Source organism: Pseudorca crassidens, chromosome 1 (genome assembly GCF_039906515.1).
Source record: "Pseudorca crassidens isolate mPseCra1 chromosome 1, mPseCra1.hap1, whole genome shotgun sequence".
In the NCBI taxonomy this organism is placed as follows: Eukaryota; Metazoa; Chordata; class Mammalia; order Artiodactyla; family Delphinidae; genus Pseudorca; species Pseudorca crassidens.
The window spans coordinates 63,810,729-63,828,277 of record NC_090296.1 but is presented as its reverse complement, the minus strand read 5'-3'; the positions used below and the strand labels follow the sequence as shown (position 1 = coordinate 63,828,277).

At 42.5% G+C, this 17,549-nt stretch overlaps 1 protein-coding gene across 5 annotated transcripts in view; it reads left to right on the top strand.

Annotated features, from left to right (window-relative positions):
• Positions 1 to 17,549, top strand: part of PRORP (protein only RNase P catalytic subunit) — a 131,874-nt gene that overhangs the window by 109,077 nt on the left and 5,248 nt on the right. For all 5 annotated transcript variants that reach the window (XR_010943451.1, XM_067737512.1, XM_067737527.1 and 2 more), the window contains exons 6-7: positions 14,201 to 14,349; positions 17,072 to 17,267. Coding sequence is in view for 4 of the 5 variants with exons in the window: in XM_067737512.1 (XP_067593613.1) it covers positions 14,201 to 14,349; positions 17,072 to 17,267 (345 nt within the window). In the remaining variant the exon portion in view is untranslated. The remainder of the gene's footprint in view (positions 1 to 14,200; positions 14,350 to 17,071; positions 17,268 to 17,549) is intronic.

Here is a 17,549-nt window from a genome sequence, read left to right as displayed (position 1 = left end):
TCAGTCTTTTTCTTCTTCTGGGACCCCTATAATTTGAATGTTGGTGCATGTAGTGTTGTCCCAGAGGTCTCTGAGAGTGTCCTCAATTCTTTTCATTCTTTTTTCTTTATTCTGCTCTATGGTGGTTATTTCTACTATTTTATCTTCCTGGTCATTTATCCGTTCCTCTGCCTCAGTTATTCTGCTATTGATTCCTTCTACAGAATTTTTAATTTCATTTATTGTGTTGTTCATCATTGTTTGTTTGCTCTTTAGTTCTTCTAGGTTCTTGTTAAACGTTTCTTGTATTTTCTCCATTCTATTTCCAAGATTTTGGATCATCTTTACTATCATTACTCTGAATTCTTTTTCAGGTAGACTGCCTATTTCCTCTTCATTTGTTAGATCTGGTGGATTTTTATCTTGCTCCTTTATCTGCTGTGTGTTTTTCTGTCTTCTCATTTTGCTTATCTTACTGTGTTTGGGGTCTCCTTTTTGCAGTCTGCAGGTTTGTAATTCCCGTTGTTTTTGGTGTCTGCTCCCAGTGGCTAAGGTTGGTTCAGTGGGTTGTGTAGGCTTCCTGGTGGAGGGGACTAGTGCCTGTATTCTGGTGGATGAGGCTGGATCTTGTCTTTGTGTTGGGCAGGACCGCATCCGGTGGTGTGTTTTGGGGTGTCTGTGACCTTATTATGATTTTAGGCAGCCTCTCTGCTAATGGGTGCAGTTGTGTTCCTGTCCTGCTAGTTGTTTGGCATAGAGTGTCCAGCTCTGGAGCTTGCTCATCGTTGAGTGGAGCTGGGTCTTAGCGTTGAGATGGAGATCTCTGGGAGGGCTTTCGCTGTTTGATATTATGTGGATCCGGGAGGTCTCTGGTGGACCAATGTCCTGCACTTGGCTCTCCCTTCTCAGAGGCACAGGCCTGGCACATAGCCAGAGCACCAAGGCCCTTTTGGGAGGTCAGAGGTCTTCTGCCAGTGTTCAGTAGGTGTTCTGTAGGAGTTGTTCCACATGTAGATGTATTTCTGATGCATTTGTGGGGAGGAAGGCGATTTCCACGTCTTAATCCTCTGCCATCTTGAAAGTCTCCCTTATAGAATTTTTATGAGAGGTTTTTTTGGGGGTTTTGCCTTCTCCTTTTGTAGTCTTCGCTTTTTCAGGTTTTTGTTTTCTTTAGTTGTTTTAGAGTCTAACATTTTGCAGGCTCTCCACAGCTGTCTGATAATTCTTTGCTGTCTGCTTATGGTTCAAGATGATCTAAAGAGCTGATTGGAAGCTCTGACTGTGTAGGTGGGGCTTGTTGCAGTTGACTTCACCAGCCGGGTGAACTGGGTGGGTCATTTGTTGGGGAGTTCCCAATAATCAGAATCTTTAGGTTTTTTTTCCTTTTTCACTGGTCATATTCCCCAAAGGAGAGTTTTCAGTCCTCTGACTGCAGGGTAAAGGCCTTCCTGCCAGCGTTCTGAGGGCCAATCACGGGGGGAAAATCTGAGTTTCTCTGCGTTTTGCTTTCAATATGCATGCATTCACTTAATCTCTACTTTCAGCATGGTGATCACACTGTCACATGTGCTTGGTATGCCAGGCTAGATTTCCTCTGACTTACCACATCCTCGTAATGAATCTTCAGACTTCCCTCCCCTACCCCAGCAGGGGCAATATGGATGGGGGCAGGGGCACACAAATCTAGGAATCTAAATTTTCTTCAGCAGCTTTTACCTGATTCTCCTTAGTTAACCACACACCCCCATTTAGCCTCCCCCCTTTGCTTCTAGTTCTGGAGTCTTGAGAGGTTGGGTTGGATCTTAGCTGACCCATCTTCAAATTTGACTCCATTGGATCTGCAGGGTTGGTTACCACTTGTCTGTCTGCTTTCTAGCTTCCAGATTTTACTGATGTTGTCTCCCCTCTTATTCTCCATGTTTCTGTGGGTTTGTCATTTTAGAAAGACTCTGTTTTTTGGGAGTTTTATTGGGAGTTTTTTGGGAGTTTTATTGGGAGTTTCAAGTGGGATTAAGTTTAGATGCACATGTTCTTTTTGCCTTCTAAACCTGAACGTTTATGTTCTACTCAACATGTTGAGAGAGAAACACAAAAATCACCCAAGTCTATGATAATACCAAAAGAATCTCTCTTTTCTTTCTCTTTTAAAATTTTATTCTCTTTCCTTTCCTTTTCCTTTTGTGTTGTTCTTTTTTTGGCGGGGGGGGGGCGGTGTTTGGGGGGATCAGTAGGGCTTGGGAGGTCTAAATTTACTAATCCAGACTGTACTGTCTAATAATAGCTAATATTTATTGAATATTTTTCCATGTGCTTTGTATCTACATGCATCGAAATTAATCTCCATAATAAGCCAGTTTGTATCTCCATTTTACCAATGTTGAAACAGAGGCTCAAGAGGAAATGTAACAGAGGTCCACACAGCTCTGACCTCGTAGAACCAAAATTTGAACCCAGGCAGCTGGATGCTAAAGATTGTGCTCTTAATTACTATTACTATTTTATTACTTAATCACTATGCTATTAAATAGTAGATATAAATTGGAAAAGTCTCTTTTATGTCTCTGTTAGTTTCGTTTACTGTGTAAACCCTTCTACTGTACAGATAGACAGCTTGGAACATTAACTGGAGATGTCCAAGGTATCTTTTATATACCTAGGTGTTTTATATGTTTTGAACTGACAGGGCTGTTCCAGAAAAAAAAGCAAATTGCTATAGTGTACAATTGTGTATGGCTCTGTACCAAGACAAAAGCTGTGTGAAGCAATGCAGGCATGGAGAAGCTACACAAAATTTCAGTCCTCCAGAGCCCTACTTATCATATTCTTTCTCTTTTAGTCATTAAATGGTGGCTTATGAGCCTGAAAGTGTTTACATACTTTCCCAGTGTGAACAAATTATTCCCTGTACATGGACGGGATCTAGAACCCTAGGATGTTTTTAATTAACCTTTTTTTTTTTTTTTCTTCTTTGTGGTACGCGGGCCTCTCACTGCTGTGGCCTCTCCCATTGTGGAGCACAGGCTCCGGACGCGCAGGCTCAGCGGCCATGACTCACGGGCCCAGCCGCTCCGCGGCATGTGGGGTCTTCCTGGACCGGGGCACGAACCCGTGTCCCCTGCATCGGCAGGCGGACTGTCAACCACTGCGCCACCAGGGAAGCCCTAATTAACTTGTAAAAGTGGAAATTAATATGCATCAGAATAAGTTAATTTAATCTTCCTGAAATTAGTTTTCAGTCTTCAAAATACTATCCTTTCCTGCCTCACAGTGATCAAGGAAACACAGATATTTTACACAAAAACTAAAAAGACCAAAGAATGCATGTAAATGTTTGGAGAAAAGTCACACCATGAGTCAGGAGCCAAATCTGCTGTCTTCTAGTCAGCTCTGACTCTCAGCTGGCTGGGGAAATCCATCCAGCTTAATGTTCTGAACATTTAGAAAATGTTTAATCATTTTCCAAAAGGCTGGATAACTGTGTGGATGCTAATGGCATAGACTGGAGAAGACATGGCAGGCAGGAAACACATCCCACACTTGACAGGATGTTCCCAAGTCAGGAAGGGCATTTCTCTTCCTTAGTAGAATTGTTTCATTGATTAAAGACAACATGAGATCATTGAAATCTCCCTAAAATATCAATGACTAACGAAAGCAGGATATAGGACACGGTGAGTCTCATATAAACCAGTGGGATCATTTATGACATCATAATAAAGTAGTAGTATTTTGTGTATATACTTTCTTCCAAGAGATTGAAAGAGCTTTAGACTCAGTCAGTCATCAGAGTTTTAAATCTGTGCTTAAAGCACATGGTCCCAGAGGTGGGAGCAGGACTCCAGCTCAGTGTCAGCCTCTCCTTTCTGGAACTATGCCACCAGGCTTATGAAATTTCCACTCCTTGAATACCACCCAGTGAAAGCTTCCCCCTCTCTCCTCACCCCAGCTTCTGCTGCTTCTCTAAAACACTTCCTTTTCTCACCTTCTTCCAATACTCCTATCTTCATTAAATGCTCATCTGGATCTTACACGGTATACAGCGCTTGAACAGTTCAGCAACGAAATATCATTGACCTTTAAGTAAAGAGTGATATTTCTTCCTTCCACTCTCTCTGGCAAGCAGCAGTAACTCTCAAACGTAGAACTGAGACTGAGACTACCAGTGAGTAGCTGGCAGATGAAAACATGTGAGAGCCTTGAGCCACAACCTTGGTGAGTTTCCTGCACTCTCCTCCTTGGTGGCATTTCCAGAGGTACACAGAAAAATGGTGAATTCAGCATTCACTCAAGGACTATTTCTAAGACAGGGATTCTCTTTCCAAAACATAGTTCAAGAGAAAAGTGAAAGGAACAAAGACAAAGAAGAGAATGAAACTGGATATTAGCTTACCTGCAGCCTGTAGGAACATAGAAACAAGTAGAAAACTCCATTGTTCTAGTATAAGTTATGACTTCCCTTGTTTCTTCTGCTGTTAACTTTGTGGAATGCACAGTGCATCAGTTACAAACACTGTGTTTGTGGTCTTCTGAGTTTGACAACACTGCCTCCATAGAGTTCATCAATCATTGTGCCCTGAAGTGGTTTCATTTTGTCTTAGTTTGTAGGAAACAATTGTCAAAATTAATTAATGCATGAAAGAAAATGATCCAAAGAGTCTTTATTTTCTTTTCCTACTTTCTCTTGTCTGCCTTTGACTTAACACCATCATATCCTGAAAGACACCCAGACTCCAATAGGAAACCCCCCCGGACCATCCATCCTAGTTCACACCCCATGTTGCCATGAGGTTGTCTTTAGTGAAGCAATAGCATAAAAAGTGGACATGTGTTTCCTGGCTTTAGGGTTCCAAATGACCAGTGTGTAACTGGTGTGTAATCGGTATCTTTTCATGTTGGAACAATATGCAGGCTATTTGTGGTTGTTTTAAGAATTTCTCTTTAATTTTTTATGGAATTTTAAGTTTTTCTACTTATAAATAACTCAAAGTAGTCTCTTTAATGTCAACATTCTGTTTAAAATTAATCTGCTTTCCTTCCCCAGCTCAGATGCTGAACTACAGTGTGTGTGTGTGTGTGTGTGTGTGTGTGTGTGTGTGTGTGTGTGTGTGTGTAAAGAGGGGGCAGCTCAAAGATGAAATCACCTCATGTCCTCCTTGGTGTGAGCACTTGCATGGCTTTATCTGAGAAAAGTGAGGCCTCCAAAAGCTTAGACCCATCGAGTGCATGAGGCCTTGCTCCTCAAACATGCTACCTGGTTGCAGTTTGCACCTATAACAGCTTCTAACTGTTTCCAGGGAGAATAATTTCTACTTTAATCAAGCTCCCCTTCTGTATCAGATCTTTAAAGAAAACTATCCAGGGCTGAGTGCAAGAATCTTCAAACTTTCCTTGGTTCCTGAGAGCAATTGACACTCATTCATTTCACACATCGAATAGCAGCATCAGAAGCTGCCAGGGAATGACACTGGGTGCAGTGTCCACGGAGTGCTGGGCTCTAACAGCAGAAGAGAATTGGGGGGCTGCTCCTAAGGCTAAGATAAGTAGAGCTTCTCACAGTTCCCTCACTGATTCATTAAAGGGGGGCAGGGAGGTTGGACAGAAGGTGGAGAGAGAGGTAGTTGAGGAAGGAAACAGACTTCAGCACTAAAATGCAGCCCCCTGGGACCACCTTATCAAATAGACCCCTAGGTGTTTCCTGAAGTCATTAAAAGGAAGAGACATTGTTAGAAAGAGCCTGCCCTGAAAGCCAGGTGGTTTGGAGATCATTTCTCCAAAAATCTTTTCATTTTACAAATTGCGAGTGATGACATTTTACATGTTTGTTGATGATGACTTGATAAATGACAACGCTGTTAAGGAGGGTCGGGGGCACCTTATTCACATTTTAGAATTAAAGAGATCTGAACAAATAAATGAGATAGGAATTTGGAATTCCTGACTCAGGCCAGAACCCCAAACCACAGATCTTATACTATGTAAATACCAATTTGGACTGGTATCTTTAATAGTAAATAGATAGAGTGATATTAGATGACTGATGTTTCCATTATGGTTCCACCTGGAAATGCCTTTTGACCAAATGTTTACGTGGAGCAAGGGGCAGCCGATCGATTGTTATCCCGATCATTATCCCACACTGCAGCCAGGATGCAGAGGGCTGTACATCGTCCCATTGTCCCCGCTGCTGCCACCTCCAGCCTCGCCTGGGCTTTTGCGCTTTTACATCCGCAGTCCGCTTGGCTCCCACTCCCAGTCTCGCGCCAGCTGCATCTCATCTGTGCCACAGGCAGCCCTCAAGCCTCCTCTACCACCCCCTCCAGCCTCCCTGGGCCACTGACTCACGTGTGGCACACAGAAAATGGAAGCTATCAGGAGAAATGACCTCACGTGTTGACGTAGTCACCGCACACAGGTGCACCAACCACGCAATCAAACCAACGAGCCTGTGCTCAAACTCACCTCGGTGCAAGAGGTATTCTCATTGCCTGTTCTCTAGATCTCCCCCTTTCTCAGAACCTTGTTCTCGCAATTATCCCTTCTATGCCTGTATCTTCAGCCTCTACCTTGCTATTGACTTTTCCTGACCAGAAGAGAAACATTCTCAAGTCTATTCCATCTTAAAAAAACAAAAACAAAACCTCTTCCTTACTCAGTGAAGCTTCTGGAAGGTTGGAGGTTCTAAAGAGGCCACACCACTCAGTATCTGAAATGAAAAGCATAATTGATTGTGATTTTTGGTAAGCAAAAAAGAGCCGTGCTTGTAAGACAGTCTCTCTGGACAAAGCAGACTGCAGCTTTATAGAGGGAGTTTAGGAAACCAAGTGAATTCGCCATCCTGCCCCCCATGGCATCATCAAAGTGCCGCCTCTGGGGTGCAGGCCATGTTTTGGTGTTTCTGTAGCGCTGATGCCTCATCTCTCCTTCCTTCTTGAAACGCTCCTTATAGTCTTTCTGAGAGACTGGTCACTGTCTCCTGGTTTTCTTCTATCTCTCTGGCCATTCCTCAGCTTCCGTGAATGGCTTTTCTTATAACTCTATCATTTAAGTAATAGTATTCCTCAGTTTTCATCCTCTGCTCCTTTCCTTCTGAGTCTGTTAGACCTCTTCCATTTGCTGATGGCGCCTGCCCATATGTGTTTCCTGATGACTCCAAATCTTTATTTTATCTCAAAGCCCTCTCCTAAATGAGTCACCTGACTGGCTGCCCATTGGGCATCTCCCGCCTGGGGATATCACGAGCTCCACCTCTCATAGACCCTGTCTCGCTGCCATCATCCATCCAGTTGTCCAACACTTCTTTGGTTTATTCCTCTCCCTGTTTCCTACATTCAGTCAATGACTAAGTCTGATCAGTTCTGCTTTACTCACAGAGGGCTCCCTTCTCTCCATCCTTACTGCCAGCACCTCAGTTCTCATTATCTGTTACCTGAATTACTGCAGAACCCCCCTTACTTGATCTCCCTATTCTAGTCCAGCCTTCTTGCAATCCACAATTTTGACCTCTCTAAATGGGTAGTCATGTCACGCTCCTGTTTAAATCCTTTGTTTTTCTCCACTGCTTTTAGGTGGTAAAAGATTCCTTATCATGGTTTACACGGACCCCTGTGATCTGACCCCTACAGTCATTTCCAGCCTTATATCTCACACTCCCTGTGTCAACCTCCCACACCTCGGCGGTTCCCTGAATTCAGCACGCTAATAAAGAGCCCCCACCTTCAACATGCTGCTTCTTGTCCTTGGAAACTCCCATTCCTTGCCCGGATTAATTCATCTGAAAACACAGCTCAGCCGTTGCTTCCTTCGTGGCGACTTCCCTGACCACTGTCCCTACCCCTGGTCTGATTTAAGTGCCCATTCTTTGTCCTCCTCCTTAGCACTTTTTACATCACATTACAGTCATTTGACTGCAACCTCCTGGAGGCTAGGGATAAATGTGTCTTTATATCAGTATCTGCATCCCCAAGTACCCTCTTCTCTAGTGACTGACAGAGAAGTTGTTCATTTTTGATGAATGAACTGACCTTTTCACTTTATCAGGGCCACAATTTTAAATGTACACATGCACACTCATACATACCAAAAAACCCTTGAATCTGATCAAGTCTCTAGGTCTAACTACCAATTTATAGGAAACATAGAAAGACTAGAGAATATGTTACATGATACCACAGGGATGCTGTTAGCAAAATCTAAATGTGGGAACTTCCATCAGACTAGCCTCTGCATTTCTTTAACTGCAGTCAAGCAATCGCAATGTATGGAGTTCTTTTAGATGCCGATTTTTTTAAAAAGTATGTAACCTAGAGAAATGTAAATACTGATTGTATGTTTGATATTAAGGAATTATTGTTAATTTTTAGATGTGATAATGGTATTATGCTTATTTTTTTAAGAGTCCTTATATTTAGAAATACATTCTGATATATTCACAGTTGAAATGATATGATGTCTAGGATTTGTTTCAGAATAATCCGAGGCAGAAGTAGGTGCGGATATAGATGAAATTGGATTGGCCGTGACCTGATAATTGTTGAAGCTGGGTGATGGGCACATCATGCTATTCTGCTTATTTTTGTTTGTATTTAAAATTTTCTGTAGTAAAACTTTTTATTGTGGTAAAACATGCGTAACGTACGATGTATCATTTTAACCATTTTCAAGTGTATGATTCAGTGGCATTAAGTACTTTACGTTGTTGTGCAACAATCCCCGTCATCCATCTCCAGAACTTCTTCATCTTCCCAGACTGAAACTCTGTCCTCATTAAACAATAACTCCTTATTTCCCCTTCTCTGGCCCCTGGCAACCACCATTCTATTTTCTGTCTCTGTGAATTTGACTACTCTTAGGTAACTCGTATAAATGAAATCATACAATATTCATCCTTTTGTGTCTGACTTATCGTCTTCAGGGTTCATCCAAGACCAAACTGGGCCTTCATAGGAAGGATAAAGGAGTATGTGACAAATATCCATGTGTACAGAATGGTCGGTATCCTGGAAAAGGCCATCCTCCCCTTGAGACTCTGAACAGGGATTAGGTTTAAATGAGAGAGATGTGGAAGAGTTTCCTTGAGCTTAGGGCAGTCCTGATGACAGAAGCCAAGATCCACTCGGGGGGACTTCTGTGGTGGTGCAGTGGATAAGACTCCATGCTCCCTGGGGCTTCCCTGGTGGCGCAGTGGTTGAGAGTCCGCCTGCCGATGCAGGGGACACAGGTTCGTGCCCCGGTCCGGGAAGATCCCACATGCCGCGGAGCGGCTGGGCCCGTGAGCCATGGCCGCTGAGCCTGTGCATCTGGAGCCTGTGCTTCACAACAGGAGAGGCCACAACAGTGAGAAGTCTGCGTACCGCAAAAAAAAAAAAAGACTCCATGCTCCCAATGCAGGGGCCCCGGGTTTGATCCCTGATCAAGGAACTAGATCCCACATGCATGCCACAACTAAGAGTTTGCATGCCACAACTAAGGAGCCCGTGTGCCACAACTAAGGAACTGGCAAGCCACAACCAAGGAGCCTGCCTGCTGCAACTAAGACCCGGTGCAAGCAAATAAATAAATACTAAAGGGAAAAAAAAAAAAAAAGATCCACTCTGGGATGTTCTCAACCTGGAGAACCCAGAGATGGTGAGGACAGTTCTGGACTTGCCTAAGGAGTCTGGACTCTGAGCCACACAGTAGAGCAAAATGCACAGTACAGCTGATTCTAGAGAATATTTAAAATTCCAAATTGATTCCAGAACTCTGGGTATTCAGTATCTCAAGGTTAAGCTGGAATCAGATCTCACCCACCTCCCCTCCCACATTGCTCCTTAAGATGTCTAAAGGATGATTCTCCAAAGACCAGAAGAGTAAAAACAAGTTGCAGCTTAATATTTGGTGCAAACATTTTCTGGTTTGGCTTCTATTCTAATTTGTTTTGTCTCTGGTAGGAATACATAAGAGGGTTTTTTTTTTTTTTAATTCATAAGTGACATTACTCATAAGTGACTTACTTTTGGTGTAAAACTTCTGAAAGGTAGTTCCTGAGCTTAGGGTAAAAATACAATTGGCAGAGCTACATGTGGTAGAAATAAGTGCATAGGGATGCTCAGGAAATAGAAAAGCTGCCTGAGAGGTGGGAGAGGCCAATGAGAGCAAGAGCTTTTCTGAGTAATCCTAAATAGCAAGTGTAACTTCCTCTCCCTATTCTTAACTTTTTACCTCCCCCTCTGCAGTCTCTGACATTTCCTGAGTTGTGTGGACTGTAGATCTTCAGAACTCTAAAGTCTTTGGGATTTGATGTCTACAGACATTAGAAGTTCTATGCCAGTTCTTCCAGCAAAATAGCTATAATCAATATGCCTCGTATATACGAATATTCATTACAGGATAAGTTCAGGAAGGAGGGTTTTGGAAACAACCCAAATATCCATCGACATGAATAGATAAACAAAATGTTGTGTATACACACAATGGAATACTATTCAGGCTTAAAAAGGAATAAAATTCTGGTATGTGCTCTGTCTTTTAATTGATGTATTAAAACCCTTTATATTTTATGTTATTATTGATACGTTAGGGCTTATGCCTGCCATTTTGTTTTCTATCATCTCTGTTTTCTGTTTCTGTTTTATTTTTCCTGCCTTCCTGTGGGCTACTTTAACTTTTTTTAGAATTCCATTTTTATGTGTCTATAGTGGGTATTTTGTTTTGTTTTTTAATCATGTTTTTGAGTATACTCTTTGTATAGCTTTTTTTTTTTTTTTTTTTTTTTGCGGTACGTGGGCCTCTCACTGTTGTGGCCTCTCCCGTTGTGGAGCACAGGCTCCAGACGCTCAGGCTCAGCGGCCGTGGCTCACGGGCCCAGCCGTTGCGCGGCATGTGGGATCTTCCCGGACCGGGGCGTGAACCTGTGTCCCCTGCATCGGCAGGCGGACTCTCAACCACTGCGCCACCAGGGAAGCCCCTGTATAGCATTTTTAATGGTTGCTCTAGGTATTACATGTGTATACACACACACACACACATATAACATTACAGTCTCCTGGTGTTATCACTCCAGCAGGTTTTCTGTGTTGCTAGACTGCGTCTTTTCTGGTCCTTTGGCTAGTGAGAACTGGCCTTTGTTGGTCTTTTTTTTTGTCTGCATCCATTGGCATTTCCAGGTTGCTGGCTTCTTGATCTCCAAGTATAGGATATATGAGGCAAAAAGGAAATCCAAGCAACACCAACATGTCATTCCTCACGTCCCAAGGTCCCTAGCCAGTCTACCTTTTTGTCTCTACTTTTCAAAGTCTTACGTTTGTTTTATATATAACATCTGGGGTTTTAGTTGTATGTGGTGGAAGAAATAGGGAAAAGTACATCCACTCCATCTTCCCAGAAGTGGAAATTTCTCCCCATTTTATTTTTGATCTAACATAGAATTAAGGTGAATTTACTTTTTCTTTACTATTCTGAGTATACCTATGACTCTGACCCAGCCCACTGGACCCAGCCTTGGAATTTACCCCAGAGGAAGTAGGCTCATAGCTAGATTGTCCACAGAATTTCAGGCAAGTGCCTCTATTCCATACACTCATCTTTCTTTCCTGTGTCTTTATTCTCCCTTGTTTGCATCATTCTCAGAGAGCTGCTACTAGTAGAGACCTCTCAGCCACAAGATGGTGCCTCAGAGTAGTTCAGGGTAAGCCTTTTCTGCTGGTCCTTGGGCCCCTACGTTTAACTTAATATTAGTAAACGCAAGGCTATTTATCTAAGCCAAGGTATAGATGTGAAGACCCAATTGTGTTTTTCTTTAAGCCATGTCTTCTCAAATGCATGGAATCAGTATCAAAAATTGGTTTTGTTTGATTTTTTTTTTGTATCTTTACAATAACTTTGTGGGAATTCATATAGGAATTTTTAGAAAGCAATCGTCATTCCTCTTAATGAATCCAGTTGTCATTTTGTATCTGGGCTCGGTGAAAATAATCTGTAATCTCAGCATAGCTTTAATAAAGGAATGTTATAAATGCACTTTGAAGGAGATGCACTCTCAATGTCTTTTGGGGTGTTTGAATCCATGAACCAAACTTTTTTAGTGAAGATGTTTACTTTTAATTACTAACCCAACTTTTAAAATAGTGGCTTATAAGATTATGTAAAAATGCATGGAAATAATAGACTGGCAAAAACATGTTAGCAGTCTTTGGGTAGTGAGGTATGAGTGATTTCTTCTTTCACCTTCTTGTCTCTATTTTTCAAGTTTTCAATAATGAGCTACTTTTATGAGATTAAAAATAGAGGTAGGCATATTCCTCAGCTAATCAGAAAATGTTTATTAACCATCCAGTATATGTAGAGCCATCTTCCCAGGCTTGACAGTTGGGTAAGAAAATTATTAGGCACTCCCTCACTAAAGGCAGGGGCCACGTCTTTCAAAATTTTGTAAGCTGTGATACCTACCATGTGCCTTATACATAGAGAGGCCTGGGAAATAACTGTTGAATGAACACAGAAGCCATTATTCATAGCTTTGAAGGGAAGAATTTTATTTTACTGGTCATAAAGCTTTGGGTCAGAGTCCTCACACTGGTCTTGATACACTTCTCTGCTTGAGTATCAGCTCACATTCAGTGGCCAACTTGTGTCTATTCTGTCCTTTAATTCTAGAACTAAGAATTCATGATAATAAAACTCACTACTGTTTCCTAAAATAATAAGATTAGTAATGGAGTTGGATGGGCCAAATAAATACATAAATCCAAAGCATTAAACAGTAATTTAAAAATTCAGCCCTTGTTAATTCATTATTAGACTAACAGGAGTCTGCATGTGTATTAGACATAACAGGTACTCAAGCAATATTTGACAACTGACCAAATAAATAAATGAAATTTTATTGATCAGAGAATTTTAAATAATATCCTGAAAGTCTACATGGGAAGAAATTTATGAGTAAGGGGAAGCTAGACTAAAGAAAATGCCTTTTCTAACCAAGACCCAAGAAAATTAAGGATTTCTTCAGTGACTTTCAACTTGTGATTTTCGTAGGCCCAGCAGTTGTTGTTTTCTTTTTAAAAAAATTTTTTTTAAATTTTATTTACTTTTGGCTGCGTTTTGTCTTCGTTGATGCACATGGGCTTTCTCTAGTTGCGGCGAGTAGGGGCTACTCTTGGTTGTGGTGTGCAGGCTTCTCATTGCGGTGGCTTCTCTTGTTGCAGAGCATGGGCTCTAGGGTACACGGGCTTCAGTAGTTGTGGTGCGTGGGCTCAGTAGTTGTGGCACATGGGCTTTGTTGCTCCGCAGCATGTGGGATCTTCCCAGACCAGGGATCGAACCAGTGTCCCCTGCACTGGCAGGCAGATTCTTATCCACTGCACCACCAGGGAAGTCCCAGCCCAACAGTTTTTATAAATTACAGAACTTTTATACTTCTGATACACTATTATATAACTTAAGTTATAGTTTTTCATTAGCTTTTTACATATTATACTTAGTAATATCCATTAATAGCTTAGTGTAATAGGTTGTACATAAAAGTAATCTATGGACTTTTCCTTATGAAATAATGAATGTAAGCAAGCTCACCAAAGTACTAGATTTACTAAAAATCCCAGTGTAAACTTTTGAGAGGAGTTCATGTGCGCACAACACATGTGGAAAGTGGAGAGAATGGGGAGTAGATTCACTGAGTGGAAAATAAGCTAGAGAATGGAAATTGACAGACCTTTGGGAGGAAAAAGGGATTTCAGTGAAAGGTAGCAGTCTCAGCAGAGTCATGACATGGAAAAGTTGACTGAAAAGTCAGTATTCTGGCCATTTACAAACTTAAAAAAAAAAAAGTAGAACACTTTACTCAAATGAAAGCCTATGCAGAATACCAATATATAAATACTGTATACAAAAGCTGAGCTGTTTGGGTTGAAACAAGGTTGGGAGTGTGTAGGAACCAAACCCCATCCTTCTTAGTCCCCCTGCCTCTATCCCCATGGACTCTAGGGAACACGGTCTATGCTTAGAAACCTCCCCAGGTATCCAGTGTAGCCTGGCCGGTGGGCAGGTGTTAGACATTAAGTTGTGACAAGGGAGCATTTTCCTCATGCTTATTTGCAAAGATGGACTGTTATTTTAAGGAATGTTTTCTCACCTCTTACCGGAAAAGACTATTTGACCATTGAGATTACCATCTGCAAGAATCAATCCCCTTACTTGAGATTCTTCCCTTGACCCTCTTGGGGACTGGCTTTGTGTTTTTTAGCTCTTAGATGTGGTCTCTCAACTAGCCAAGCAGAATCTTCAAGTGCTGGTCCTGGGCCGGAAGCATATGTTAAAGCAGAATTCCCGGTGGAGGAAGGATGATATGGAAAAGGTGCAAAAGCAAGCCAGCTTTTTTTTTGCTGACAACATGTAGGTATTGAAGTTATTAAGTGAGTTACACTAGGCTCCAGTCATCTACTTGTTACCTATTTTTTGCCATTTTTAAAAGTGCATGTGTGTGTACGTATGTATGTATGTATATATATATTCAGCCTCATTCCAAAAAAAAAAATTTAAGACAGCTTACAAAAATATAGTTTTTACAGCAGGATAAACTTAGATAGATGAGGAAATCAGGTTAAAGGAGAAATAAGTTAAAGCCCAAAATGAGATTAGTATACAGAATGCATGCCATAAATTCCTAAATAGATCATTTAACAAATATTTTACAAATACGAGCACCTTCTGTGTTCTTGGAGAAACAGCAGTGAACAAGACCAAGTCCCTGCCCTCTTGTGACTTAACAGTAAACAAATAAACAGGTAATGTAATTCCAGGCAGTGATTAAAGCTGTGAAGACCATGAAGCAGAGTAAGGAGCTGGAAGGGGACTAGGTCGGGGATAGGTCAGAGGGGAGTGGAAAAAGCCTTTGGGAGGGGGCAGATCTGAAGGGAATGAGTGAGTCATTTGAGAAAGGGGGAAGGGTGGTGGGAAGAAGCTACCAGGCAGAGGGAACAGCAAGTGTTGAAAAGGGCCTGAGGCAGGAATGAGGAAGGCTGGCAGGCCAGTGTGGATGGGCTGGGGGCAGCAAGAGGGAAGGTAGTCAGTTCTGAGGTCCGAGAAAAGGCAGGGACCACATTGCAGAGTTCCTCGTGGGCTGTGGATTTCATTCTCAATGTAAAGGGAATGTTGCTATGAGCTACAGCTTCCCAGGAAGCCAAAGGAACATGGAAAACATGGTCAGCGACAAAATATACAGTGTCCACAGAGTATGAAAAAGCAGCTGATCGGAAGGAGCACAGATCCACAACAGCACGTATTAACTTTCAGCATGCGTTTAGGTTTTCACACTGTTCATGCCGACAAAGGTTTACTTCCAACTTTGCACGGATAATGAGCGCACCTCAGCCCCACGTCTAGGTTTCATTAGATTGAATGTTATAACTTCAAGGTTTGTCAGTATTCCCCAAATCATTTCTTCTTAAAAAGGTCAAATGGGGGAATTCCCTGGCAGTCCATTGGGTAGGACTCGGCACTCACTGCCGTGGCCCAGGTTCAATCCCTGGTCGGGGAACTAAGAATCCTGCAGGCTGCACAGCGTGTTCCCCTCCTCCCCCGAAAAGAAAGGTCAAATGGCATTCAGTGCACAAAGCTGGAAGCTAACCCCTGCTTCAGATCCCAAACCAAATCCCATTTTTCTTTAGCTAAGCCCTTTTATTTATTCATGGGAGGGGGGTGCTTCCATCTCTCCAGGACTATAAGACAATAATAATGCTCTTCATGCAGTCACCTTAGGCAATACTGGGTAAACCTTAAGAGCGCAGGCTTGGGAATGAATCCACCCAGGTTTAAATCATGGCCCTGCCGCTTCCTGTCTGGGAAGGCGTTTCCCTTCTCTCTGTTTTCTTTTCTTCATATGCAACCCTCATGAGGATTAAATGAGAAGATAACTTGCAAATCATACAGCACCAAGTACATGGCAGGTGTGTATGTTTGTTGCTGTCACCATCATCATTATTCTTCTTAGGTGGAAGAACTGGATAAATGCAGTGTTATAACCAAGAAGCCTGTTGGAAATTGGTCTCATGTTTGGTTTGGAGCCTGTATTTATTGCATACACTGAAGTTCCCAACCCGGTTGTAAAGATTGACTCAGGGACATTCTATGGCTTTGGATTTGAGTATTTACATTTGTAACATTAACTCTGTTTTCCATTAATGTGCCGAAGAAGCCTGTTCAACCACGCGGTAGAGAGAGCAGTATAGTGAATCCCCACGTGGCTGTCGCCCCGCTCCAACAGTCAACATCATTTGTTAACCTTGCTCCATACAACCTCCACATGTTTTCTCTTTTCTTTTCCTCTCTCTTTTTCCTGGAGATTTTTCAGACAGATCCCAGTTGTTTATCATTTCACTTGAAATACGTCAGTATAAGGTAAACTTTAAAGGGTCCACTTCGGGTCATTTGGATCAAGGCATAGGGCTTATCACATGTTGCTGTCCAGATCTCCTGAGCCAAGGTAGCCACCACTGTTTCTACAGCACATGTATTCAAGTGGTCAGCGCTGATGTTGAGGGCCCATTGGCGGCTTTGTGCTCCTGGCTCTTCTCAAGTTGGAGATGCCTTTGGGTGCTGATCTACAGCAGGATGTGTAGATGTGCAGGATGACTACCCAGAAGCTGCTTGGGGATAACCAGTTTCCGCTTTGAGGTCAGCCCCTTACTTTTGCAAGAAATTTTCATCCTGCCCTGTTAGTATTATGAATTTGAGTGAGGAAAGGAGACAGGGACAGGTGTGCTCTGTGGTGGATGAAGCAGATAGGAAACACACCCTGGGAACACAGAGACCCAGCTTTTGAGTATGAAGAGAGAATTACTGTTAGAGTCCTCCATTCTAGTGGAAGAGCCCAGTTGAGCTGCTAAGAATCCCTAGCATTAGCATTCCTTTCCCCTTAGCCTTCCATCTGTGTTCTAGATAGTGTTGTCTACCAGCTAGGACTTGCAGGCGGCTCTTACGTATCACTGAGATCATGTCAGTTAAGAAAGCAGAACTCTTCTGAGGAAAGCGAGTAAGAAAACAGCATGGTGAAGAATGCTGTTCTTTGCCTCTTTGGGTGTGTGCTTGACTGTGTTCTTTCTTATGCCTGACTCAGCTCAGAGGACGATCCATTCCTTCTGTATGCCACACTGCACTCGGGGGACCACTGCAAGTTTATCACAAAAGATCTGATGCGGGACCACAAGGCCTGTCTGCCTGATGCCAAGACCCAACGCCTGTTCTTTAAGTGGCAGCAGGGACATCAGCTGGCAATTGTTAGTAGGCATCCGGGATCAAAAATAACATTCCAGGTATGTTACCTGTTCTCTACATAATGTCAGCAGAGCCAAGTAGATAGTAAGAATGCGGCATAGTCAAAGAATGTTGCAACTAGTTCTCAATGTTTTATTTTACTTTTAAATATTGATTGATTGACTGATTGATGTATTTGGCTGCACTGGGTCTTAGTGGCGGCATGCATGCAGGATCTAGTTCCCTGACCAGGGATCGAACCCAGGCCCCATGCACTGGGAGCACAGAGTCTTAACCACTGGACCACCCGGGAAGTCCCTCAATGTTTTATTTTTCTCAGC